This window comes from Miniopterus natalensis, chromosome 2, assembly GCF_054644295.1.
Source record: "Miniopterus natalensis isolate mMinNat1 chromosome 2, mMinNat1.hap1, whole genome shotgun sequence".
Classification (NCBI taxonomy): Eukaryota; Metazoa; Chordata; class Mammalia; order Chiroptera; family Miniopteridae; genus Miniopterus; species Miniopterus natalensis.
Window position 1 is genome coordinate 100,932,272 of NC_142082.1, and position 25,878 is coordinate 100,958,149.

Sequence of the window (25,878 nt, forward strand, 5' to 3'; positions counted from 1 at the left end):
AAAAGCAATGGAAAAAAATATCCTTAGTGAAGTATTTTAAAAGACAGGGGAAAATGGTCAAATATGTAATAAGCAAGGGAATGACTGGGTCGTTTTATATCCATAAAGAAGAAGAAATGGCTTGTATACAAATAATCAGCTCCTCAGTTGCACTGGCCTCATTTCAGGTGCTCAATAGTCACATGCAGCTAACGACTGCCACATGGAACAGCACAGGGGAAGGATATTTTCATCACTGCAGAGCGTTCTATTGAATAGCACTGCTCTAAGTACCGCTGCTCCTGATTTATAGTGAGACTTGCCCTTTATGAAGTTATATTTCCTACATATTTCCCTGCTGGCCACTTTTCCTTGATTACATTTGTTTTGTTGTTTTGTTGCAAGATGAATATGTATTTTCTTTTTAAGGTGTGCATGTATCAATGTCATTGTTTTTATTTTGTTTTACAGTTGTTTTTTCAGCAGTGATATTTGAAACTATTACAAATCAAGATCTGCCTGTGATCAAGTGTGTTTTAATCAATCATAAGAACAATGATTCATCAGTGGGGATATCTTCAACGTATCCCACGGTAAAGTAATATTAATAGTATAAGTTTAGCTATTTTTCTGGAAACTATTGAGACCTAGCATGGCTATATGAACCTTTCTTTTTATGTATTTAAGAATATTATGTACTCATATCTGGTGCATATGAGTGTCTATACTCATTGCCACCTGGCACTCCATTCCATCAAGAGTCATGTTCTCTTTGAGTTTGGTTTCAGGAAGGACAACGAAGAAGTAACAGGAATTTCCCTTTCTCCTTCAAGAGCATCTGAGCTTCTCTCTCAAGCCCGAGTCCCCCATTTCTAACTATCTCCTGGATGTAGATAGATAAGTTTTCCATTTTGTCTTTAAAATTTATCTCCATAATTCATTTTAGTTCTATTTCCTTGAACCTGCTCCCGTTCTTGTGTTAACTGATTTCTGCTTATGGCTCTGTCTTGTTCCCAGGCTTGACAGCTCAGTGTCATTTTGAAGTACTTACTCTCCTTTTCCTTCACATTCACTCAGTACCAAGTCAATTTCCTTTCTTTACTAGTCTCACCTAACCACCTCAGATTCTCTAGTCTCATTATCACTTCCCTAATTCAAGCCCTCATTAACTCCGTCATAGTCACAGTACTATCCTATGCTGCTGCTTCCTTCTGCAGCTCATCTCAGATGGGCTGTCGGACTATCCTTCCTGACGCACAGCTCCAACCTTTACTGGCTGCCTGGGGACCTTCAGGGACCTCACTTAGGCTGACATGCAAATTGCTCTGTAATCTGACTCCTACTCCTTCAGGTTCCAACCTTGATTTTCATTACTTTTCTCCTTCTTGCTACTCATCTAATATAGCTCAGGTATTTGTGTAAATAAAGGAAGCTTAAACGATAGTGAACTGAGAATATTAGAAGAATATTTATTGCTTTTTACAGTAAAAAGCAAACCTAAATTAGCCAATTCCATGGCCATTTTCAGTTAAGAATTTATACAAATATATGGCCACTATTTTCTTTTGCAAAGGTATAACACACAAACACACGAGATGATAACCTATGTGCACCCCCCAAATCAGAGATATTAGAAATATTCTCAAATCTTAAAATCAATGTGAAATAGGTTTTAATGACAACATTCAATAGGAATGAAAACACCTAATTTAATGCATGATTTTTTTATGCCAGAAACATGGTTGGTTTGAATTTGTTAATTGTTACTGGTATCATAACACATTGGCTTATTAATAATAGTATTTCTTTTCTTTGCTTTTTAAATCCTCACCTGAAGATATTGTTTCCATTGCTTGTCAGAAAGAGTGGAAGGGAGGGGAGAGAGAGAGAGAGAAACATCAATGTAAGAGAGACACATTGATTGGTTGCCTCCCACAGGTGCCCTGACCTGGGCCAGGTATTGAGCCTGTAACCAAGGTATGTGCCCTTGGCCAGAATCAAACCAAGACCCTTCAGTTCTCAGGCCAACGCTCTAACCACTGAACCAAAACAGCTAGGGCTGCATACATAGTATTTCAGTGCATTCAAAAAATTAATATAATTTCTATAATGTTTTAAACTTTTAGTGTATATAAAAAATTTTTTTAATTGATTTTAGAGTGATAGGAAGGTGGGGGGAGAGAGAGAGAAACATCGATTGTTGTTTCACTTATTTATGCATTCATTGATTGATTCTTGTATGTGCCTTGACCAGGAATCGAACCCACAACCTTGGCACATTGGGACAACACTCTAATCAACTGAGCTATCCAGCCAGGGCTTAGTGTCTTTTCAACATAAGAAAATAATTGCGCACATTTAAGTGTTTTCTTATAAAACACAATCTTAAAGAAATTTATGATAAGTCTTGGTTCCTAATATTAAGTCCTGCATTATTTTTTCATGTAGTATAAATTACATTCCTTATCAATATTCAGGATTATATTAAGACCCAGTAGTTCTTAAACAGAATTAGACAAACCATATGAATTCTAACTGTGGCAAAGATGAGCTTTCCTTATCTTGCACATTCATCTCCTTGAACTTGAAGCTGCTGTGTTTGGGAATTTTCCCACTTCAGTGTGTAGTGGATTGTTAGGGTGCCTGTGGCTTTAAAAAAAAAAAATTTTTTTTGAAGCCCTAGGCGGTTTGGCTCAGGGGTTAGAATGTTGGCCTGTGGACTGAAGGGTCTTGTGTTCGATTCGGGTTGCAGGCTCAGTCTCTGGCCCTGGTCAGGTGTCGTGGGGGAGGCAGCCAGTCGATGTGTCTCTCTCACATCAATGTTTCTCTCCCCCCCCCCCCTTTCTTCCTTCCACTCTCTCTGAAAAGCAATGGAAAAAATATCCTTGGGTGAGGATTAAAAAAAAAAAGTTTTTAATTTCTTTTAGTGTAGATGAGATACTTTTCTGGAAACTTTATAGTCCAGGGGTGTTTTGAATAACCAAGCACTCTTTAGTAGACAAAACTTGTCCATGAAAACCTAACAAATAAGCTTCTACAGCCTTAGCTGTATATCCTTGACCCAAAATAAGATGATTTTACTATTCTCACAGTCCACTTAATTGTTGCTTAAAATCGAAATATTTTCATCAGTTTTCATTTCTGTTTGAAGATTAAGTTGCTGTGTGCTGGGTTTCTCCACTGCAAAGTTACTACTTTTCCTTTGTAATTAACAAATATTTGGGGTGAGATGCAAATATCCTTTTTCTCCTCTAATTCTCACCTGCTGATTTTAGCTTCCATTAGTGGACTTTGTCTACAACAGTTATTATTGTGATGTTTGCCTAATGGTGAGTTTTCCTTTTCCCTCATTCCCTCTACATTTATTAATTGGCATTCTCCTATGAGGAAAAGCTATCCCTTCTCTCTGTTTTATTTATTTATTCAATTATTTATTTATATCAGTATGGACTCATATACATTTATTTTATTCTATGCATTCTAAACGAAAACTACTATTTTTATTTCATTGTGCAAATGGTTCCAACATTGGCCATTGGGAGCTACTTCAGGTTGGCTCCTGTGTCCCTTCAACATGTCCCCATCTTTTTTCAAGCACTTACTTTTTAGCTCTGCAATGTAATTCGGGCTCATCTCGTATTTTTCTTGCCTCGGCTCTGGAATTAACCACTTCTCCAAAGAGCACTGGTTTCTTGGAGGACAGTATATAGAAACCAAGATCTGAGAGCTGGATGTGCTTATTGCTACTGGGATGTCATTGCTTCTAGGCCCTCTCAGCAGGCAGAGCTAGGACATGTATGTATCTATACTAACCCTGCCCCTTGCACACACTATATTTATCACTATCATCTCTACATCTATCTGTCATCTATCTATCATCTATCTGTCTGTCTATCATCTATCTATCTATCTATCTATCTATCTATCTATCTATCTATCTATCATCTATCTATCTATCTATCTATCTATCTATCTATCTATCTATCTGTCATCTATCTGTCATCTATCTATCTATCTATCTATCTATCTATCTATCTATCTATCTATCTATCATCTATCTATCTATCTATCTATCTATCTATCTATCTATCTATCTGTCATCTATCTGTCATCTATCTATCTATCTATCTATCTATCTATCTATCTATCTATCATCTATCTATCTATCTATCTATCTATCTATCTATCTATCTATCTATCTATCTATCATCTATCTATCATCATCTATCTATCATCTCCATCTATCACCATAAGTTCAAGATGATAACTCTGATTTTAGTTTGACATCAAACGATTCATTCTAGCTTTCCCTCTTATTAGTATTTCTCTCTCTGACAGTAAGAAACCTGGCTCTCATCTATAACAATTTACTTATGTATTCAGTTCTAGTATATACATAAAGTAGTTACAGAATTATTAACCCACATCCTAGTGAGAAACGGGTATACTAAGTAGAATACTGTATTTGTGTTATAATTATTTTTATTTTTAACCTTATTTTATCCAAAGTATTATTTCTCAAAGTTCTTTACTTTCCTACCCCCTTCACTATGGTTATGTTATTTATTTTTTAGACATTAAGTTAATCCTGTTTGTGTTCCTCCCATATCCTGGTTGGTTTTAATTATTTATTTTTTGAGTATATGAAACATAATTATGGTCCTAAAAGCTGCAGAAATATAAATACTCAGCCCTGGCCAGGTAGCTCAGTGGGTTAGAGCGTCATCCCAGTACAACAAGGTTGCGGGTTCAACCCCCAGTCAGGGCACATACAAGAAACAACCAATGAATGCATGAATAAGTAGAACAACAAATCGATGTTTCTCTCTCTCCTCCCTTCATCTCTCTCTAAAATCAGTAAATAAAACATTTTTAAAAAGGTATACTCAGGGAGGTATCACTTCCTCCTCGCCTCTGTTACCAAGGGCCCGTCCTTTTCCTACTCACCTCCTATTCTTAACCAATCCCTTTAGACTTTTGATACTATTCCTGTATTTCTTGTGCACAAATGAGCAGATACGAGTGTATTTTCTTATATTCTCTACTTTTTTACATGAAGTGTAGCACACTTGAGGGTAGATACTTTTTGCACTTAGCTTTCTTTACCTAACAGTATATCTAGGAAATCACTTCAAGTCAGTGCATAGAGACTGTTCTTTTTCTTCTTCTTTCTTTAATCCTTATCCAATGATGATGTTTTTTCCATTGATTTTTTTCAGAGAGAGTGGAAGGGAGAGAGAGAGAAACATCGATATGAGAGAGAGACATCGATTGGTTGCCTCCCGCCTGTGCCCTGACCAGGGCCAGGGATCGAGCCTGCAACTGAGGTACATGCCCTTGGCTGGGATCAAACCCAGGACCCTTCAGTCCATGGGTCTGTGCTCTAACCACTGAGCCAAATCGGCCAGTGCTCTTTTTTCTTCTTTACAGCTGCATAATACTCCATTGTATGGATGTACCATAGTTTATTTAACTATTCTCCTATGTGTGAGTACTTAGGTTGTTTTCTATATTTTATAATTACAATGATGCTGTAGTTAATTGTTGGAGGTATATTCCTAGAAGTGGAAGTGCTGGTGCAAACAGTGAGTACATTTGTAGTTTTATTAGGTATTGCCAAATTCCCCTCTAGAAGGTTGTACCAATTTGCATTCCCCTAGTAAGGTATGAAAGTAGCTGTTTCCTCACAGCCTCACCAACAAAATGTTTTATCAGACTTTAAATTTGTGCCAGTCTCAGAGATGAGAAGTGATATTTTAGTGTTGTTTTAATTTAGGCTTCTCTAATTATAAGCAGGGTTGAAAATTTTCTTATATGTTCAAGGGCCATTCTTTATACATATTTTTTGTTGTGAACTGTCTATTCATTTCATTTTCACATTTTTCTGCTGTGTCCCTCAATTTTTAAAACTTATGTGTTAGGGGTATTAGTCCTTTATTTGTAATATATATTGCAAATATCCTCCTCAAGTATGCCAGGTTTTTAAAAACTTCTTTCTATGTCTACCTTTTAAGATCTAGTTCCATGCTGGACTTCAGTGAGGCATGCCCACAACCCCAGCTTGGAAGCTGCCAGTCCCTCTTCTGAATTTGCAGAACACTTAAATTTACCTGTCAAAGTAGTTGGTACCTTTTTATGGGTCACATTCTGTTTCAGTTTTACTTACTTCTTATTACTAGACTCAAAACTCTTTAAGGACAAGATCAGTATCTTTTCTTTCTAGTTTCATAGTGTCTGGCAGATGGTCTAGCACTTATCAGATACTGATTAAATGAATTTATCTGATACTAACTGAATAAATGAACAAATAAAATCAGAAATATGACATGATCAGTTTCAGAAGAGCTACCCTGCTCTTCATCTGAAGAAGCTTGTGTGTGTGTGTGTGTATGTGTGTGTGTGTGTGTGTGTGTGCATTAACTGCGCTATGTGTTAGTAGGTAGGAGGCGAGGGTTCCAGCTTCAGAATTAGGTACCACACCCTCCTCTCAATATATCTCAACTTTTGAAGCAAGCAAGGAGTGTGGTGGCAATGAGCCTATGGGGAATATCTGCCCAGAAAATATTTTGGTTTTTAAATTCGCTCTAACACAGATACCAATTCACTGTTACTATGTAGACTCTTATCTTCATACCAATAACCACAAAAACATTTACCTATGTGTTACAATTTTGTGATTATTGTGTGTATATTTATTTGCTAGAGCTGTCATAACTAAGTATCACAGACTCAGTGACTTAAATAACAGAAATGTGTTGTTTCACAGTTCTGGAGGCTAGAAATCTGAAACCTAGATGTCAGCAGGGTTGGTTCTTTCTGAGACTGTGAGGGAAGGAGCTATTTTCCAGGCTCTCGCCCTGACTTGTAGGTGACCATCTTCATGTTTACATGGCATTCTCCCTGTATGCATGTCTTCTTCAAATTTCCTCTTTTTATAAGGACACCAGTCATATTGGTTTAGAGACCACTCTAATGACCTCATTTTATTTATTCATTAAAATATTTATTTTTTTAATCCTCACCTGAGGATATTTTTTCCATTGCTTTTCAGAGAGAGTGGAAGGGATAGAAAGAGAGAGACAGAGAGAAACATCCATGTGAGAGAGACACATTGATTGGTTGCCTCCCACAAGGGCGGGGCCTGGGATCAAGGTACATGCCCTTGGCCAGAATCAAACCCAGGACCCTTCAATCCTCTGGCTGATGCTCTAACCACTGAGCAAAACCGGCTAGCACCGTAATGGCCTCGTTTTAACTTGCTTACCTCTGTAAAGACTTTATCGCAAAACAAAGTCACATTCAGAGATGCTGGGGGTTAGGACTTCAACATATGACTTTGGGGGAGGGTTCCAAGGTAGACACAATTCAACCTATAACAGCCTGTAAAACATTTTAGAAATGTAGTCTAAAGTTATTTACCTTTTTTTAGAGAATTATAATTAATGGGATTTTCAGTCAGTGATACTTTTCAATGGGTACAATACGTTAACATGTATGTATTTGGTAAGGGTTCCAACTAAGAGGCTGCATTGAATATGCACTTGTAGTAAGTTCACATTGTTCCATCTATGACCCAGGCTTCAGAATCCCCGGAAGACCTTGGCTGCACCCTGAGGCCTGAGAGTGCGGAGGCAGTCTATGAGGCGGCCACTGTCGAAGTAGATGCGTCTGCGTCCATCACACTGCAAGTGCTGCTCACAAGCCCGGGGAACATCTCCTGTTTCTGGGTCTTTAAACATAGCTCCCTGAATTGCCAGCCACACTTTGATTTACAAAACAGGTAAGGGAGGGGAGTGGATGTGCAACCATAAGGATATTTGAAGGAACATCTTTTTTGCTGTAGAAATACTTTTTGCTTTACTTAGGATTTATTTTCAAATTTCTGTACATGTCCATTGTAACTCTTATCTCCAGTGAAATAATGAACTAAAAATATAGTTAGGGCATGGATACATTATGTTATATATCTGTCAAAAGTCATAGGATATACAACACAAAAAGTAAAGCCTAATGTAAACTATGAACTTTAGTTAATATAAATATTGGTTCATTAGTTGTAGCAAACTGGGGGTAAGGTGAAGGATGTATGTAGAATTTTTTTTTACTTTCTGCTCAATTTTTCTGTAAATCTAACATTGCTCTAAAAAGTCTATTAATTTCAAAAATTATAAATAGATATATAAGTATAGTTAAGGCATAAGAAAGCAGTGAGTAGCTGGTAAAATATAAAACAAATAGTGAAAAGACTATTTGGGATTTTTAAAGTGTCTTGTTTTTTAACTGTCTTACAGATAAAAAGTTAGAAAGTTTTCATTACATTCTAGTTAAAGTAGCAAGAAGCTTACCAGTTAAAGTAGTACGAAGCTTCTTTCTGGGAAATGTTTGAGGAAAGAACATTTGGTTTTATCTATTTTGTTTCACAGTATGATGAGCAGAATTGAAATGTGATATCCACAAGATATTTTAGTAAGAAATTGATCTGTGTGTGAGGAACATTGGTCTCATGATCCAGAAAAATATCTTAGCCAATATTTATGGATTGTCATCCAAGCCTGCATCTAACTCTGTCCTGATTGCTGTCACCTGTTGTCCCTGTCCTCTTGCTGAGACCAGATGGGGACAGGAAGCAAGGGGCACAGACCATTGAAATGCCCACTTAATAATTCTAAGGTAGCCTCTCTCTCTAATTCTTGGGGGTGTCCTGTTGCCCAAGAGCTGTAGAAGTGGTATTGTCTTTCCAGAACAGAAAGACAGTAAATGGCACACAAATGACCTAATTGGGGGGGGTATCAGGCTGCTTGACTGAGCTATGGGGGGAACATCTATGTGACAGATTTGTACCAAGTATTTCTATTTGTGTCTTTAAGTTCAAGCAAACTCTTAAGTAATTATCAGGACAGTGGCTATAATGCTGATGTTTGGTTCTAAATCTTGGAACACATTCATTTTCTTTTCCTCTTTTGAGACTGTATTGCTTACTTCTGTTTTTTGGTTACCTTTATCTTTGGGCTAAACCAAGACACTCTTGTATTAAGAATTTTGACTTCAAGAAATGTTCTGGATATTTTAATAAAATTTGATGCCACAGCAGTGCTCACTGGATTGAGACCAAAAAGCAAAGTGAAAAAGTCGGGTACTTTTCACTCCAAGAGAGTAGCCTTTTTTGCTTTAGAATTAATAGGCAGCCCCGTTTGTTAGCCAAAGTCATAGGTGTTGTGTGGAATAGTTAACTTAATACCAAAACATTTTTAACAACTTTTTCACAAATCATATGAGAGAGGATGATTCAGAGAAAAAAGGCCCATCACCAAAACATCTGCAAAAACCAATCAAATGTATGTATAACCCAGTAATTTGCTGTCTATGTGAATGCAACACAAATATTCCTGACTCTGGGGCTTGGAACTCTGAAGTGAGACTTCTCCAATATAACATGCAGTTGGATGGCCTGGGGGTCTTGTAAAAATGTGGGTTCTGGTTCAGTAGGTCTGGGTGGTGCCTGAGATTAAACACTGTCCAGGAAAGACCATACTTTGAGTAGTAAGGGTCTAAACATCAGAAAGTATACATTTAATTCCAACACCACTCAACAGACTGCTAGAGAATACTTTAAGCTTTAACGAGAATGGGTATTGCCAAACACACACCAAAGCTGTTTCTTTGAAGTGAATGCCCCTAGCCAAATATATCTTTACCGAATACCTGAAAAGTTAAAAATGCAAACATTGAGAAATCTTCCTTAGATCTATGTGATATGTCATTGTCATCATTACTTCACAGGAAAATGCCTTGTGTCAGATTTTGCTTGAATTCTCTTATCTAGAGAGGCACAAAGAGATTTTTTTTTTTTTTAAATCTCAGTGGCTCTTGCTTGTACAGTGCTCTGGTTCTGGAAATGGGAACTGAGGCTGGTGGCCAGGTGACTGGGCCAGTATGACTGTGGAGGATGCTTTGTGGTTGAAGGGAACGGAGAGCTGCCGACAGGAGCGTACCACTACACTTGTGTGTTTTGGGTGGAAGATTTCCCTTCAAGAGGCTTGGGAAGCATGAGGTGAAGGTGCTGGAATGGAGGTCCTTTACTCTCAAGGGAGAGACTGATTAAAAGTCAAGGTCAAACCGACAAGGCCCCGGGCTGAGTGTTGGCCGCATGACTGAAGCTGTGTCCCCAGAGCAGCATCCATGCTGCAGTCAGAGACAGAATATGGGAGACACCAAACTGCCTTCTGACTCAGTATGAAATTTTATGTTTTTAGTTTCACACGTTTTTCAAAGTAACCAGTTCTCTTTCTTGCTTTTCAGAGGAGTTGTTTCCATGTTCATTTTGAAAATGACAGAAACCCAAGCTGGAGAATACCTACTTTTTATTCAGAGTGAAGCGACCAACTACACGATACAGTTCACAGTGACTGTAAGAAGTAAGTTTAGCCGTTGTTTAGAACCTGAACCCATGAGCTTTTCCCCAGCTGCTCCGAGTACAATATACAGGTTTCCCTCAACATGGAGTTGAACTGACTGAATTCACTTCAACCATCCGTATAACCTGTTGAGACTCTCTGATGTGACCCATGGGCTATCAGAATTAGCGCTCTGAAAAACCCAGGACATCCTCTGCTGAGGCCCCCCATTTTTTTCAGTGACAGATGACTGACAGGGAAGAAATGGAAAACATTTTGATCTTGGAATCAGAAGATCTAGGTTCTTATTCTGGATCTGATATTACCACATCTGGCAGGTCACTTAATCATTCTGAGCCTCAATTTCTGTATCTGTAAAAAAGGGATAAAAACACATTCCTCATGGGTTGTAAGATCTTAGCACTGTCCACGGTCTCTGGGACTATGAAAATGTCCATGCCTGCTCTTTCCAATATGGCTGTTGAGCACTTGAAATGTCACCAGTGTGACTGAGGAACCAAAGTTGTAATTTTAATAAATTAAAAATTGAATTTACATTGCCACATATAGCTAGTGGCTACTGTATTTATATAAATGCCAGATCACTGTGCAAAGCGTAAGGAACAATCCAAATGTTCTTAACCAGGGAGGCAGCTGTGCGGTCGGCAGGATCACCCCCTGCATGTGTCTTCTGGCTTCTTGTTTCCTCTCAGTTGTGCACAGGCCTAGTGATCGCACAGGTTTATGCTATATGCCCTGAACGCTCTACTTCCCATGACAGACAGGACTAGAGGTAGGTGTGCCCACATAGGTCCTGCTGCACTTAGGGGCAGGCCTCCAAAAACCCTGGGTTTGTGCCTTTGTAAGTTAGAGTCCCTGGCTACACATTGTAGGACTTGCTAGGCTACACTCACTCTTCCGTGTCAGTGACTGTGGTGTGGGTGAGTCCAGCCCACAGAGGTGTGCTGGCTAAGGACTACCCTTTATGAGGGTGTTCTGCACATACCCTCTCCATCCCCACAGTGATCCTGCCTTCACGTAGGTGAGAAAACAGGCACACGGAGAGGTGAGGTAAAGGGCACAGGTACAGTTGAGTTTAGTCAGGTCTGCACTTTCTGCACCACACTGCAGGGGGGTTTTCAGTTAAATTTACCAACAGAAAGAGCACTGTGGCCATTTAGATTCCCAGAAGTGTCATTTTACTGGGGTTGGGGGTGGGGTTTTAGGTCCTAAAATCAGCCTGTAAGGCAAAAATTAGGTAAAGTCAAAATTTGTTCTGGCACGACCAGGCGTGGCTCAGCGGTTGAGCATCGATCTATGATCCAGGAGATCGAGGTTCAATTCCCGGTCAGGGCACATGCCTGGCTCCATCCCCAGGCCGGGGTGTGCAGAAGGCAGCCGATCAATGACACTCTCATCATTGATGTTTAAAAAAAAATTGTTCTGAAAAGCTCTCTAATCAGACACTAGAAGCTCAAGAGAAAAGAGTTACCTTTTGTTGTTCTTTGATTTTGGTCTCATTCTCTGTCCCCTCCCCAATCCCTGACTACCCTCTGTGGGACAGTAAGTCTGTGTGCTTCTGGTTGAAAGAGAATATGAGATTTCTTGCTTGTTTCTCTCTCTCTCTCTCATTAATATTTGAATATGTTTAAGCTAAGTGGGCATCTGCTGTGCCTCTATTATATCTAGATTATCTTCTTTTCACTTAAGATTTACAATGTAAAAAATTTTAACAATAATCATTCAAGTAAATTGTAACCTGTTTTTAGCTTTCTAGGGGTGGTGAGGTTCAAAAAAGTCATGTGGAGGAGACTTGCCAACAGTCAGTGTGAAAAAGAAAAAACGTTTAGTGAACCACAGGTCCTGTGTTAACCGACAGTATGGCATGGTTGCTAAAAAAGGAAATCTGAAACTTGGCTGTGTTCATGAAAATATGTCTAGGTTCAGGAAATTAGTAGAAGATTATTATCTTCAGTTCTCTATTTGTTTTCAGATGAATATTGACAAAAGAGAACAATCAGGACAGTGATGAACTTGGAATTCTTTAAGTTAGGAACAGTGGAAATTGGGAATGGTTAGCGTAGAAAATGAAATGTCTTGAGGAGAGAAGTCTGAGGGCAATGTGATGTAGAGGAGATCCTCTGGCATCTGAGGCAGGAAACCTGGTCTAACTAGTTAGAGTACCTTGGGTGGTAATTATCTCCTTTGACCTTTGTTTCTGACTTTTTTTTTTCTTTAAGTAGCAAATATTTTAATTTCTTTATTTTTCAATTACTTTTGACATATATTAGTTTCAGGGATGAAGCACAGTGGTTAAACATTTATATAACTTACGAAGTGATTGGTTTCTGATTTTAAGTATATGAAAGATTTTCATGTGGAAATAAATCTGTACTTTAAAAAAATTGCTCTAGAGGGTAGAATTGGGACCAATGGTCAGAAGTTACAGGGAGAGAATGTAAAAACCATCAGAAAATGGAATATTTGCAACTCACATAATCAACAAAAGATTAATAGTAATAATAGATGGGGGCTCCTATAAATCAGTAAGAGGAAAAAAACATAGTAGAAAAGTGAACAAAAGACATAAGTGGTCATTTCTTTTTCAGAACATGAAAACTAAATGGTCAATAGATATGTTATATTAATAATTTAAAAATACAAATTAATACCACAACAAGATATTTTATACCCACTAGATTGTTGACAATTCAGAAGTCTTGGTGAGTATGTAGAGCACACTAGACAATCTCATATCCTACTATGTAAGTGGAAATTAGTACATATAACCACTTTGGAAAACAGATTGTTATTATATGTAAAACTGAACATGCTCATGCCATATAAACCAGGAGTTCTACTCCTGGGTATGTTACTAAAGAAACTTACACACTGCCTCAGTAGGAATGCACAAAGTACTCATAGCACTACTGCTGGTAATATAAAAAACTGGACACCACCCAATGTCCACAAGGAAATGGAATCATTGATGGTGATATATTCACCAATGGAATACTAGGTAGTAGTGAAAAAAAATAAAGTATAGCTACATGCAGAACTATGGATGAACTGAAAACATAAGATTGGATGAAAAAATGAAGTTGTGTGAGACAACATATTGAATGATACCTTTTGTTGAAGCTCAAAAACAAAAGAGCCCGGCCGGGCGTGGCTCAGCGGTTGAACATCAACCTAGGATCCAGGTGATCGGGGTTCGATTCCAGATCAGGGCACATGCCGGGGTTGTGGACTCAATCAATGACTCTCTCATCATTGATGTTTCTATCTCTCTCTCTCCCTCTCCTTTCCTCTCTCTGAAGTCAATAAAGATGTATTTAAAAAAATAAAAAATAAATAAAAATAAAAATAAAAAACCAGAGACTGAACCAATTTAAAAAACAGAACAAAACAAAAACAAAAGAAACAAATATATTGTTTAGGGCCACATGTCTATGTGGTGAAAACATTTTTATTTTATTATTATTTTTTAATCCTTACCCAAGGATATATTTCTATTGATTTTTTTTGAGAAAGAGAGAAAGAAGGAGAGAGAGAGATGAGAGATCAGTGTGAGAGAGAAACATTGATGGGTTGTCTCCCATAAGTGCCTGGACTGAGGATCAAACCTGCAACCTAGATATGTGCCTTGACCTCGAATCAAACCTGCAGTGTTTTAGTGCAACAGACAATGCTCCAACCAACTAAGCCACCTGACCAGGGTGGTGACATTTTTAAAAACACCAGAATGATAAACACAAAATTCAGGATATAGGTTACCTAGGGAGATGGGGAGAAGCACGAAAGTACATTCAAAGGTGTTTATTAATATTCTGGTTATTAAGCTGAGTATGGGTCCATGGGTATTAGTTTTTATTATTATGCTCCAAAATTTACACTTCATATATTCTTTTGTGTATATATGTAAACACACACACACATATATAAAGTACTATATAATACTTTAAGATAAAATTTATTATAAGATGGGAGATTGAATTTAGCATAGGGAAACTTTCTTTTAAAAAAAAGTTTGTTGAAAAATGGAAGGATCTACTCAGGGAGGTAATGAACTCCTGTCCCTAGAGGGATCCAAGCAGAGGTAGAAAGTTTATATATTAGACATTGTGGGAGTAGCAGATGGGGGAGGGGCCAGGCGTGATGGTTTAGTGTAAACAGGAGGCTAAATTGAACCTCTCAATTCAGTTCCAGTTCTAACTCCATCCTATTATACTTCTGCATTTCTAAATTTGTGTATTTCTGCTTTGATCTAGATAAAATTATGGGAAGAAAGTTGGGTCTTAAACTATATAAGCATGTGCTTTAAACTTTATGTTATTTCCAGTTTTCTTTTTCCTATATGTATCAATATTTGTATTTTCACATGGCTTCTCTCCACTTGTCTTTAGTGGTTTGTGGATTTGTAAAATGCCCAAGAAAACTGGCTAAGAGCATAAATGCTATAGTTGGTGTTTCCACCAGAATTGAATTTAATATGTTGGTGAAGAGGGTTTATATTATTATACATACTTGGAGTGCAGCAGAAGACACTGCTATATTATAAAATACTAGTTTTTCTTAATGATAAAGAATTTTTTGAGAGGGCTGCTAAGACAGTTATTTGTAAAATATTAAAATGTTAATAATTTGTGATGCTTTAGATACACTGCTTTACACATTAAGGAGACCATACTTTAGAAAAATGGAAAATCAGGATGCCCTGGTCTGTATATCTGAGAGCATTCCAGAACCAACCGTGGAATGGGTGTTTTGTGATCCACAGAGTGAAAGGTAAGACATGTACATAGAGATAGCTACAATGATTCCTATACTTATTTGGTCTTTCTCTAATGCAGCTGACAACATACTGGATGTACAATTGAACTTGTCACCACGTTAACAGGAAACTTTGGCTCCTTAAAGAATGATTAGCATGGACTTTCTGGGAGGATGGGGGTTGCTGTTTCAGTAAGGTGGCCTTTTGGAACTCTATGTTGTGTCACTAAACTGCAAGGTCCTCCCTGGACATGACACAACACGAATAAAAGCCCTTTAAGTTACAGGATTGTTAGTTCCCTGAGTATCTAGTTGGGAAAAAAGAAAGGTATGGATTTAAGTGTGTCGTTCCCTATAAGTAAGAAATTCCCTGTGAATAAGTGCTTAATTTGTGATTATTCTGTTAATGTTGGAAGAGCAGTTTAATTTGATTGTTAAAGACATAGAATCTGGCCTGAGTTTGAACTCTGGTTTGCTTACTACCTGTGTGGCCTTGAGCATGTTATTTAATCTCCTTTCCCATCAGAAGAATGGGGATGGTCACAGTACTTACCTTATAAGATTGCCATGGTGATGAAATCAGTTGAAATTTTTGAAACACAAAGAACTGTACCTGGCAGATACTGAGTAATATATAACTGTTTACTTTTGTTTTTTGAATGTGCAATAGCTAAATTTTCATAAGGTAAGAATTTATGCAATTTTAACTAATTAAAATTTACTAAACAACTTTTATTGAAACGGGACTAAAGAGGAGAAAAAGAAATATATGTGTGTGATCCCAAATTTTAGATGGAAAAGAAAGATTACTTGTAGATAGGTCTGTAATGTGTGCATGGACAACAAAAAAATTAGAAAGCTACACACTAAAATCTGGGTAATTTAAAACTCTTTTCTTTGTTTTTTTCTTCTAAATTTTCCAAAATTCCTACAATGAACCTAAACTATTATCTTATTGTCATTGGAAAGAGACTGGACCCAGAGTGGGTCTGCCTGTAGTGTGTGGGTTCTTGACTTCATGCAGGAAAGATTTCACAGTATGAGTCCAGGTGATTTTGAGAGTATGTTTATTAAAGCCAGAGACAGCGAAATGAAGGAAGGGCTTAGGATAAAAGAAGCAACAGAAGAGAGCCTAGGAGTGCTGCTTTCGCCTTCTAGAAATGTTATAAGAAAAAAGTGAACCACGCTGGGCTGCTGTTAGTTCACTGGAAAGTAAGTCACAGTGACAGGAGCGGGCCAAGGCAGGGCTGCTGTTAGCTCACTGAGAAGTCAGACAAAAGAGGGCCTTGGAGACAGGTTCAGGGGTTAGCCTGGGACAAACTGCTGCTGCCCATTGCTCCCCTGGTGGCAAGTCTCATGGGGACCCTTAGAGTTTAGGAGAAAGCGAGCAAAAGTGCATGACTGAGGAAAGGAGAGGCATGGGCATGATCCAAGGAGAGCACACACAGTCTTCCTTTATCTTGAGGGTTTTTATGTGTTTTCTAAAGGCAGAAATTTTAAGGGAGATCTCAGGGGAGGATCTCAATAGGATATTCATCAGCTCTCCAGTCTGTCCTTCAATAGGCTGATTCATGGAAATGAATGGATAGAGGGGTCAGGGTCACTCTCTGGTCAGTTTCACCTTCAAAGAATGCCACCGAAGAGGTTCCTGATCATGGCTGGTCTGCCTCCGCGCCCAGTCTGGAATGTGTAAACCATTTGTTCCTAAGTATGCTTGGTTAGGAAAGATACAATCTTGCGATTTATTATCTGGCTATAAATTGCTAGGCCAGTGTGTTTAGCTTTGTCTCAGTTTCTCCATTCCACTTGCCCAGGCATTTTCCTAGTTTCTTACTATCCTGCATCATCATCATCATCATCATCATAATAAATAATAATAATAATACCCTCATGGAATGATGCATAAACAAAGAAAAAAATGCACCTGACTACAGTGATAAAGAGGAGAAAAGTGACTATACACAGACTCCAAAAGCGCATCTGCTGTGGGAAAGGTGATGGTTAGGGAAGCTTTCAGTGGGACAAAGTCCATCCTCTGCTGAGGGAGGAGAGGGGAGGGGGCTCTGCCAAATCCTGAGATGTGGCTGATGTCCCTCAGGAGGGACACAGTTAGCTCTGGGAACTGGTGACTTTTGCTATTCTCCCTCTCATTGGTTGTCCCCTTCTGTGCTTCAGAGAAAAGATACCTACCTTTGTTAAACTGATTATTAATCTTAATCAAGCTTTTCTCTCTTTTCCTTCCCCTGCTTCTGTCTTTTCTCAATTCTTTTCCCCTCTCTTCAAACAACAACAAAGAAGTCACCAAACACAAAAAATTGAAACTGTTTTATTATGTAATTCTTTCTAGTGTTATTCAGATTGTTGAGATGATGAGTAACTAGTTCCCTGTGAGCTCTGCTGAAATGACCAGTGTGGGTTTTGTTTGCCTTTTGACCTGCTCCCTCCTTTGCACTCTTAAACAGGCTCTTAATAAAACAGGCTCTAGAACCTGTAACCGTTCTTCTCCTGAACATTCACTTGTAATTTTAAAACATGTTTAGTCAAATGACATTTATTTTCTAATTGTAGCTGTAAAGGAGAAAGTCCAGCTGTTGTTACAAAGGAGGAAAGTGTACTTTATGAGTTATTTGGAACAGACATAAGATGCTGTGCAAGAAATGAGCTGGGCAAGGAATGTACCAAGCTGTTCACTATAGGTAAGACCATAATGTTATATATTTCTATTTTCAGTGACCATTCCTTAGAAATGATCTGAGACTAACCATGACCTTTTAGGTAATCATTCAACTTCAGAAATTCTGTTGTCCCTATATACCACTTTAAATGTAATATTATGGATTCTGTAAGTGCTACAAGATTTAATAAAAAATAAAAGATTGTTATTAATTCATTAATTTTTAAAGATTAATAAAATAATAAAAAGGTTTGTGACATTTGCAATGATGTTAAAATCTTTGTTCTTCAGAATGTTCGGCATATATTTTGCAATGAGTAAAAAATCACTTCTTTTCTTACTTGGGATGTTTTCATCTTCTAGATCTAAATCAGACTCCTCAGACCACGCTGCCACAGTTATTTCTTAAAGTGGGGGAACCCTTGTGGCTCAGGTGCAGAGCTGTTCATGTAAACCATGGATTCGGGCTCACCTGGGAAGTAGAGAATAAAGCCCTGGAGGAGGTAATATGACACATTTGTATTCTGAAAATGCAGAAACAGCCAACGGATAATCCAGGTTGAAATCATTAAATCCATTTTGTTTTATTAAAACCTAGGGCAGCTACTTTGAGATGAGTACCTATTCCAGAAACAGAACTATGACCCGGATTCTGTTTGCTTTTGTATCATCAGTGCAAAGAAACAACACTGGATATTACACTTGTTCCTCTTCCAAGCATCCCAGTCAGTCAGCTTTGGTTACCATCATAGGTAATGCAGGCTGCTCACGCAACCTTTATTCGTATTTTTAGTTGCTTTGGTGTGGACTCTGAGGTATGTGCTGTGAATTCTGATTTCAATGTAATGTTGGTATCAAAAGCTGAGAAAGACACAGAGTCAGAGTAGCTTTGCAAACATAAGCTGCCCACTTCCTTCCTTTTCCAGTCAAACCAAGCCCGCTTGAATGTCACTGTCTTCGTACTTGCCCCATTGTTACGTGACCATCTGTTTGTGGAATTTTGTCTTCCAGTAGAAGTTTCTTAAGAACAGGAGTAATTCCTTCTATCCTTGTAGTCCCAGAACCTGGAAGAGAGCCTGACACAAAGCAAGGAGTTAATAAATGCTTGTTCTAAGAACTGAGAGGGCAGTGGGCAATGACTGGGAGATCTGGACAAGCACCCACATGCATTGAAATTTGGGTGAAAGATGGAAGATTTGAAAATAATCATGCTTTTAAAGTAATTTCAGATTAGGTAGCAGCCTTCAGCGTAATGAAAATGTTAAGAAATGAAGTGATTCTCTTATCACACTGATAAGGAAGTGTTCCACAGGAAGCCTGGTGAATACTGCTGGCTAGGTTGTTCTTTGACTTGTGCCCTGAACTTATTTTATGTGGCATGTGTCACTGAGAGAGCCAGTCTGGCTGGGGACCCCTACTCTGTACATGGTTGGCTGCTCTGGGGGAACCCTTTTAACCTTTGAAATCATCTGCAAAGTCTATAGGTTTATTAATACATTTTTGGGGGAGAAGAGAGTAAATTATTTACATTCAGTTCCTAGAGGAATCTTGACTCCGGAAGGTGATGAGCTCAAGCTCATAACTGGATAGTCTCCTGTATTTCTTGGACTAGCGAATCTGACCTGCAGCATGAATTTATCTTCTCAATATATTTCCATAAATGCTTTTTTTTTTTTTTTTAACAGAAAAGGGATTTATAAACGCTTCCAAAACAAATGAAGATTATGAAATTGACCAGTATGAAGAGTTTTGTTTTTCTGTCAGGTTTAAAGCATACCCACAAATCAGATGTACATGGACCTTCTCTCGAAAATCATTTCCTTGTGAACAGAGTGGCCTTGATGATGGGTACAGGTGAGATGACACAGAGCTCCAGGTCTTGGCATCATTTTCGCACAACTCTTTTCGTTGCCCCGACAGAGGAGCAGTTTTGTGTCATGACTTCGTGTATTATTGAGTTGACACTGAAGACAGCACATGTGTGGACACAGTAACAGAGAGTTTTATAGTCAGTTCAGATAGCGTAACCCACTGCACGAAAAATGGAAAGAATCCTATTTGAGCAGGGTTCCGTGGCATTTTCTGAGTCACCAGATTGCTACTTCCTATTTGAGAGTACATGCTGCAGTGAGAACACCGACTCTCCCTCAGCACATTTGCAGAGGATTGAGGAAGTAAAGACCCTGAAAAACAGGAAAGAATTACTTATCAGTGTATTGATTTGTTTTCAAAAAATAGGTGCAGAAATTTCCCAATAATCAATGCTAAAAGAGAATTTTGTTTTCCTGGGACCTGTACAACTGTACTCGGGTTTCTCTCATGGGAGAAATTCTTCATTCCTTCTTTGGAAAACAAAGGTTTTTTTCCCCCTTGTCTTTTCTATAGCTATGAGACCTCTTATCTCTTAAAAGGAATTCTATGTAACTTGGTTTCAGGCTAGACTGTGACTGAAGGCACTCTGTTTTTCCCAGGCCTGTGCGCTGACGGATACACAGTCCCCTAACTCAGGGCTTCTCAACAGCAGCTCTGTTGACCTCTTGGGCTGGATAATGATTTGTTCTGGGCGGGCCTCTCCTGTGCATTGTAGGGTGTTTAGCAGCATCCCTGGCCTCTACCCACTGGATGTCAGTAGCATCACCACCCCCAATTGTGACAACCCAAATTATCTCCGGACATTGCTATACATCCTTGGTGAGGAAAATATTGTCTGGGGTTGAGAAACTGCCCTAGAAGGATCACCCCATTGTCATAAGTTCTTATTCTGAATCATCAGACTTGAAAGTAGAAGGTTAGGAGTCAGTTCCCCTCCTTCTAGTTGAATTGACTACCACAGATCTGTGTTCAGAAGGTACGGGAGCCATCACTTCCCCTCCCTTTGTGTTGTGACCCAGTGTCAGTGGAGCACTTGGCACTGTGGGATTCTCTTTTTAACCTGATTCAGAGGCAAAAATATCAATTCAGCTTAGTTCAACGAATACTTCCTTAATATCTTCTTGATGAGCTTGATGCTCTATGGAGCTACCAGGGTAGATAGGGTAATGTTTCTCTCCCCGCCCTCTCAAATTTACACAGGCACAGTTAAGTGCCAGACGCTGCCTGGCATCACGTACAACCTCTTAAGATTTTACAGATTCATTGATTAGAGGACCATGTTTCTGATATGTGGGTCATGGTCCAATCTAGTAGGCTAGTTAATTTGATTTCATTCCATGATCACAATCTACATTCCTCACCCCAAGTAGTTATCTCATAACTACCCAACCAAATGAACGAATCAGGGCAGGTTCTGATTCCCAGTTTTGTACCTCTCATTCGTCATGACCTGGTGATATAGTGAAACTCACCAGCGAGTTTATAAGCTCCATAAGGATAGCTTCTCTGTCATTTATCTATCCTTGTATAATGCCTCCTCCAGTCAAGGGGTGTTTAATAAGTGAATGAATCGTTGTCACCCCTGGAAAGCAACTCAAAGTGCATAGCATGAACCAAAGATGCATCCTCTTTGCACAGCAAGGACCACACTTACCACAACACCCACATTCAGTGTTCATTTTATTTTTAAAAGTTCTTGAAGAACTATAGTGTTTGTTGGTAATAAGGATGCACCAGGGACTATGGGCTACTTAATACCAATGCAAAAGGAAGGTGGGCCTCCTTCATGAAAAAGGTGATCAAAATATTGCAAAAAAAATAAACAATAAAAGATGTGAACACTAGTGCTCTAAATGTCTTTTGCTGTTCACATGAGTTTCTGTTTTGAGATAGGGGATGACAGACTAAATTGTAATCTGAGTTCTTTTCAACTTTTTATCATAAAAGCTTTCAAATTTGCCAATAAACTCAAGTATAGCACAGTATGCATCCTTCTCCCACTGCCTAGATTCAACAATTTAATCAAAATAAATTTTGTGGTGAAGTACAGTATCTTAGTGTTGCAAGAGATGATATAAGTTTTTATATGTAACTGAAAGGTCTATGCAATAACTTGACTCCTGAAAAAGCTCCGATGTGGTCATAGTGTGTGCGCCAAAAGTCTTTCAGCTTCCCCACCTTCACAGCTTCGTTTCTCCAATTTACTTCCTCAAATATTCCCCTAGGGTTGATTAGGGCTTGGCTGGATGTGTTTACACTTTATTAAACTAACTTTCCAGTAGTCCTGATGTCCTGCTCTTGAGAAAAGCTCCTAGGATATTTCATCTGTTTGTTTTCTATCTCTATAGACTGAATTTCAAACAAATCTACCTTAGCTTTTCCTACCTTCATGGTCAAAAGAACAACAACCCTGAATTATTAGAATTTTATGATTATTTAGTAAATTCCTCTGAAAGATCCTCCTTAGACCTCTGCAGAAACTTCAGTCTGAGGAAGAGAGTCACCCACTTCCCGAAGGTGTCCTTCAGGGCTGGTAAAGCCACCTCAGTCCTGCCAGCTCTCTGCTCTCCAGTTTCAGAAGCTCTCAGCTTCCCTAGTACCCATTTTATTATTTTCTGCATTCTGATTTGACTTGGATAATCCCTTGTTCTTTGAGTAAAACATTTTTTACGTTATGGCCAAATTACCCCCTGAGCCACTAGACAGAGCCTGTCCTTCCTCAACTCCTCCCTCTAGGTGCTAAATGGAAAATAAAAATGACCTGCATTTTAGTTATAACAGAAGAGAAAACCCTTTCCATAGTGGTAATGACAATACCTCTTCTTAGTCACCAAGATATTATGTCAGTGTAAATTCCAATTCCCTCATCTCCTGTCTCATGACAGCTGACCATTTTTAGAAAAACACCAGGGGAAAGAGGAAGCTGTGAATCTCTTGGTCACCTAACCGGTTAGTCCCTTTGGAATTTCCAGAGGAGGGTCAGCGACACAGTTGTTTCTATTGCTAGGATTGGCTGTCATAAACAGGAGGACAAGTAGTTTAAAATGACCTGGATATTCAGGCTATTTAGACTACTTTCCTACCTGGAAGAGTGAAAACATTTGAGATGATATTTATTTATTATTTTTAAAAATTATCTTAATTTTTAATTTTTTTAGTATTTCAATTTTTTAAAAAAATATATGTTTTTATTGATTTCAGAGAGATGAAGGGAGAGGGAGAGAGAAATAGAAACATCAATGATGAGAGAGACTCATCAATTGGCTGCCTCCTGCATGTCCCTCACTGGGGATCAAGCCCGAAACTTGGGCATGTGCCCTGATTAGGAATTGAACCGTGACCTCCTGGTTCATAGGTCGATGCTCAGCCACTGAGCCACACGGGCCAGGCCTATTTTTATTTTTTAATTTACCTTTATTGTTGAAAGTATTATAGATGTTCCTCCCCCCCCCCCCCATTGATCTCTTCCTCCTGGAACCTGCCCCACTCCCCCAGGCCTTCTCTACACTATTGTCTATGTCCATAGGTTATGCATATATGCTTATAAGTTCTTTGATTAATCTCTCGCCACCCACTCACCCACCCCCACCTTCCCTCTGAGATCCCTCAGTCTGTTCCATGCTTCTATGTCTCTGGATCTGTTTTGTTCATCAGTTTATTTTGTTCACTATATTCCACATATGAGTGAGATCATGTCTTTCTCTGACTTGCTTATTTCACATAGCATAATACTCTCCAGGTTCATCATGCTGTCCCAAAGGGTAAGAGATCCTTTTTTATAGCTGCGTAGTATTCCATGGTGTAAATGTACCACAGCTTTTTTATCCACTCATCTATTGATGGGTACTTGGGCTGTTTCCAGATCTTAGCTATTGTAAATTGTGCTGCTATGAACATAGGGGTGCATATATTCTTTCTGATTGGTGTTTCGGGTTTCTAAAGATATATTCCTAGAAGTAGGATCGCTGGGTCAAACAGCAGTTTCATATTTAATTATTTGAGGAAACACCACACTGTTTTCCACAGTGGCTGCACCAGTCTGCATTCCCACCAGCAGTGCACTAGGTTCCTTTTTCTCCATATCTTCGCCAGCACTTGCCATTTGTTGATTTGTTGATGGTAGCCATTCTGACAGGTGTCAGGTAATATCTCATTGTGGTTTTAATTTGCATCTCTGTGATGATTAGTGACTTTGAGTGAGATGATAACTTCTTGACACTATGGCCAGTGATACTCCATGAAGACAGCACAAAAGCCTTAGGAAGGAAAGAGTTTACAAAACATTTTGCTTTGGGCAACATGATAATCAATAGTTGTATTGGTAATTTGTTTTTCTATCAAATTAACTGGTGCTTTTGGCATGTCTCTGGCTAACCACATGGCTTCATTTTTATGTCCTCTCTTGTTCCTTTTCAGGGTGTTTGGATATTGTCCAGTGAGAATTACATTTTCCCTTATAGAGGCTCACATCTTTCTCTTCTTGGACCACTTAAACTCTGTCTACCTAAAGTCTGGAAATCACATATTTACTTTTCTCCCTATTGTTATAGTTTGGCTTTCCTCAAACCATTCTACCACTTTCACTTCACCAATCATTTCCTTCTTGTTGTCCAGAAGTAGGTCAGGATAAGAAATTCCCTTTTTACTTCATTTTTAAATTTTATTTTTAAATTACAGTTGATACAGAATATTATATTAGCTTCAGGTGTATGTACATCAATGATTCGACATTTATATGCCTTACAAAGTGGTCACCACAATAAGTCTAAGTACTCATCTGACATCTTACATAGTTATTACATATTATTGATTCTATTCTCTGTATGTACTTTACATCCCTGGGATTTATTTTATAACTGGTGGTTTGTACTTCTTAATCCCCTTCCTCTTTTCCATCTGTCCTCCCACCCTCTTTAAAAATTTTTTTTTATTGATTTTTAGAGAGAGGAAAGGAGAGAGAGAAATGTCAATTTGTTGTTCCACTTAGTTGTGCCTTCATTGGTTGATTTTTGTATGTGCCCTGACCTGGGATTGAACCCACAATCTTGACATATCTGGATGACACTCTAACCAACTGAGCCACCTGGCCAGGGATACGCCTACTTGGTTTTCACTTCTTCAGCCTTCGTGTTAACAAGGCAGACAAAAAAAAACCCTGTTAAATGCTCACTTGATAGGCAGAGCAGTGAATTCTCTGAGTCAATGAATTCTCACAGTCAGAATTGCCTTTTAGCTTCTGAGTTAAGGATGCACAACATTGGTGTCAGATAAACACGGGCCCGAAGCTGCTCATCGGTTGCTAGCTGTGCAGTTTGAATCTTAGGCATCAATTGGTGCTCTAGTCCTTCCTCCATCTCCATATCCAATCAAGCACCTGCTTTTTCTTTTTTTCTGGGTGCATCTTGGGTTTGCTCTTTCCTCTCCTTTCCCATTTTCCTTGCCTTAGGGAACACTCATCTTTTCACGCTCTATTCAAGTCTGAACTTTTACTTCTCCCCTCCCAGGACTTCCCACATTATACTGTAACTGCTTATTGACTTGTCTGCCTTCACCATCAAACTGCAAATTCTGTGAGAACAGAAATCTATTTTTCTAACTCACAGTTATATTTCTGATTCCTCCCACAAATAGGCTCTACCAATGATGGTAGAATGAATGAATAAATGCATGCATGAAGGAATGAATTCCTGGGTTATAGCTGCCGCAAGATTTCCCTTCAATAAACTTCGTACTGCCATCAACCTAAATTAAAACACCATTCCTGATAATCCTCCCATGCTCAGGAGTCCGTAGCATCTTCTGCTTTCTCCATCATGTCTAAACAATTCAGCTGGGTTTTCAAGGTCCTTGATCACTGGCTCTCCCCTACCCATTTGGCCCTCTTTTTTACCACTTCCCAATGAGGACCTCTGCTCATTGGCCTCCCCATTATTCTCCTTCTTGGACATATGAATTCCCATCTCATGTCTTAAGTCCTGCCCTTGCCTCCTCCTTGGATGTCTGTGATTTTGCCCTCTCATTAAAACTAACTCGTCTGCGAAGACCTAGCGCAAGCCTCACTTCTATGAAGCCATTGGAACTTGGCTCATGTATTAGTCTCTGATCCATTCATCTTCTCTTGGCCTTATTATATTGTTTAATGTTATAACTATTCCATTTATGTAGGTTTGTCCATCTACCTAGATA

General features: G+C 38.7%; 1 protein-coding gene across 1 annotated transcript in view; it reads left to right on the top strand.

Annotated features, from left to right (window-relative positions):
- The window catches only part of FLT3 (fms related receptor tyrosine kinase 3), a 52,631-nt gene that overhangs the window by 1,302 nt on the left and 25,451 nt on the right, over nucleotides 1-25,878 (top strand). The window contains exons 2-9 of the mRNA XM_016209434.2: nucleotides 451-572; nucleotides 7,557-7,759; nucleotides 10,279-10,394; nucleotides 15,032-15,161; nucleotides 17,715-17,842; nucleotides 18,184-18,323; nucleotides 18,419-18,572; nucleotides 19,506-19,674. Coding sequence (XP_016064920.2) covers nucleotides 451-572; nucleotides 7,557-7,759; nucleotides 10,279-10,394; nucleotides 15,032-15,161; nucleotides 17,715-17,842; nucleotides 18,184-18,323; nucleotides 18,419-18,572; nucleotides 19,506-19,674 — 1,162 coding nt within the window. The remainder of the gene's footprint in view (nucleotides 1-450; nucleotides 573-7,556; nucleotides 7,760-10,278; nucleotides 10,395-15,031; nucleotides 15,162-17,714; nucleotides 17,843-18,183; nucleotides 18,324-18,418; nucleotides 18,573-19,505; nucleotides 19,675-25,878) is intronic.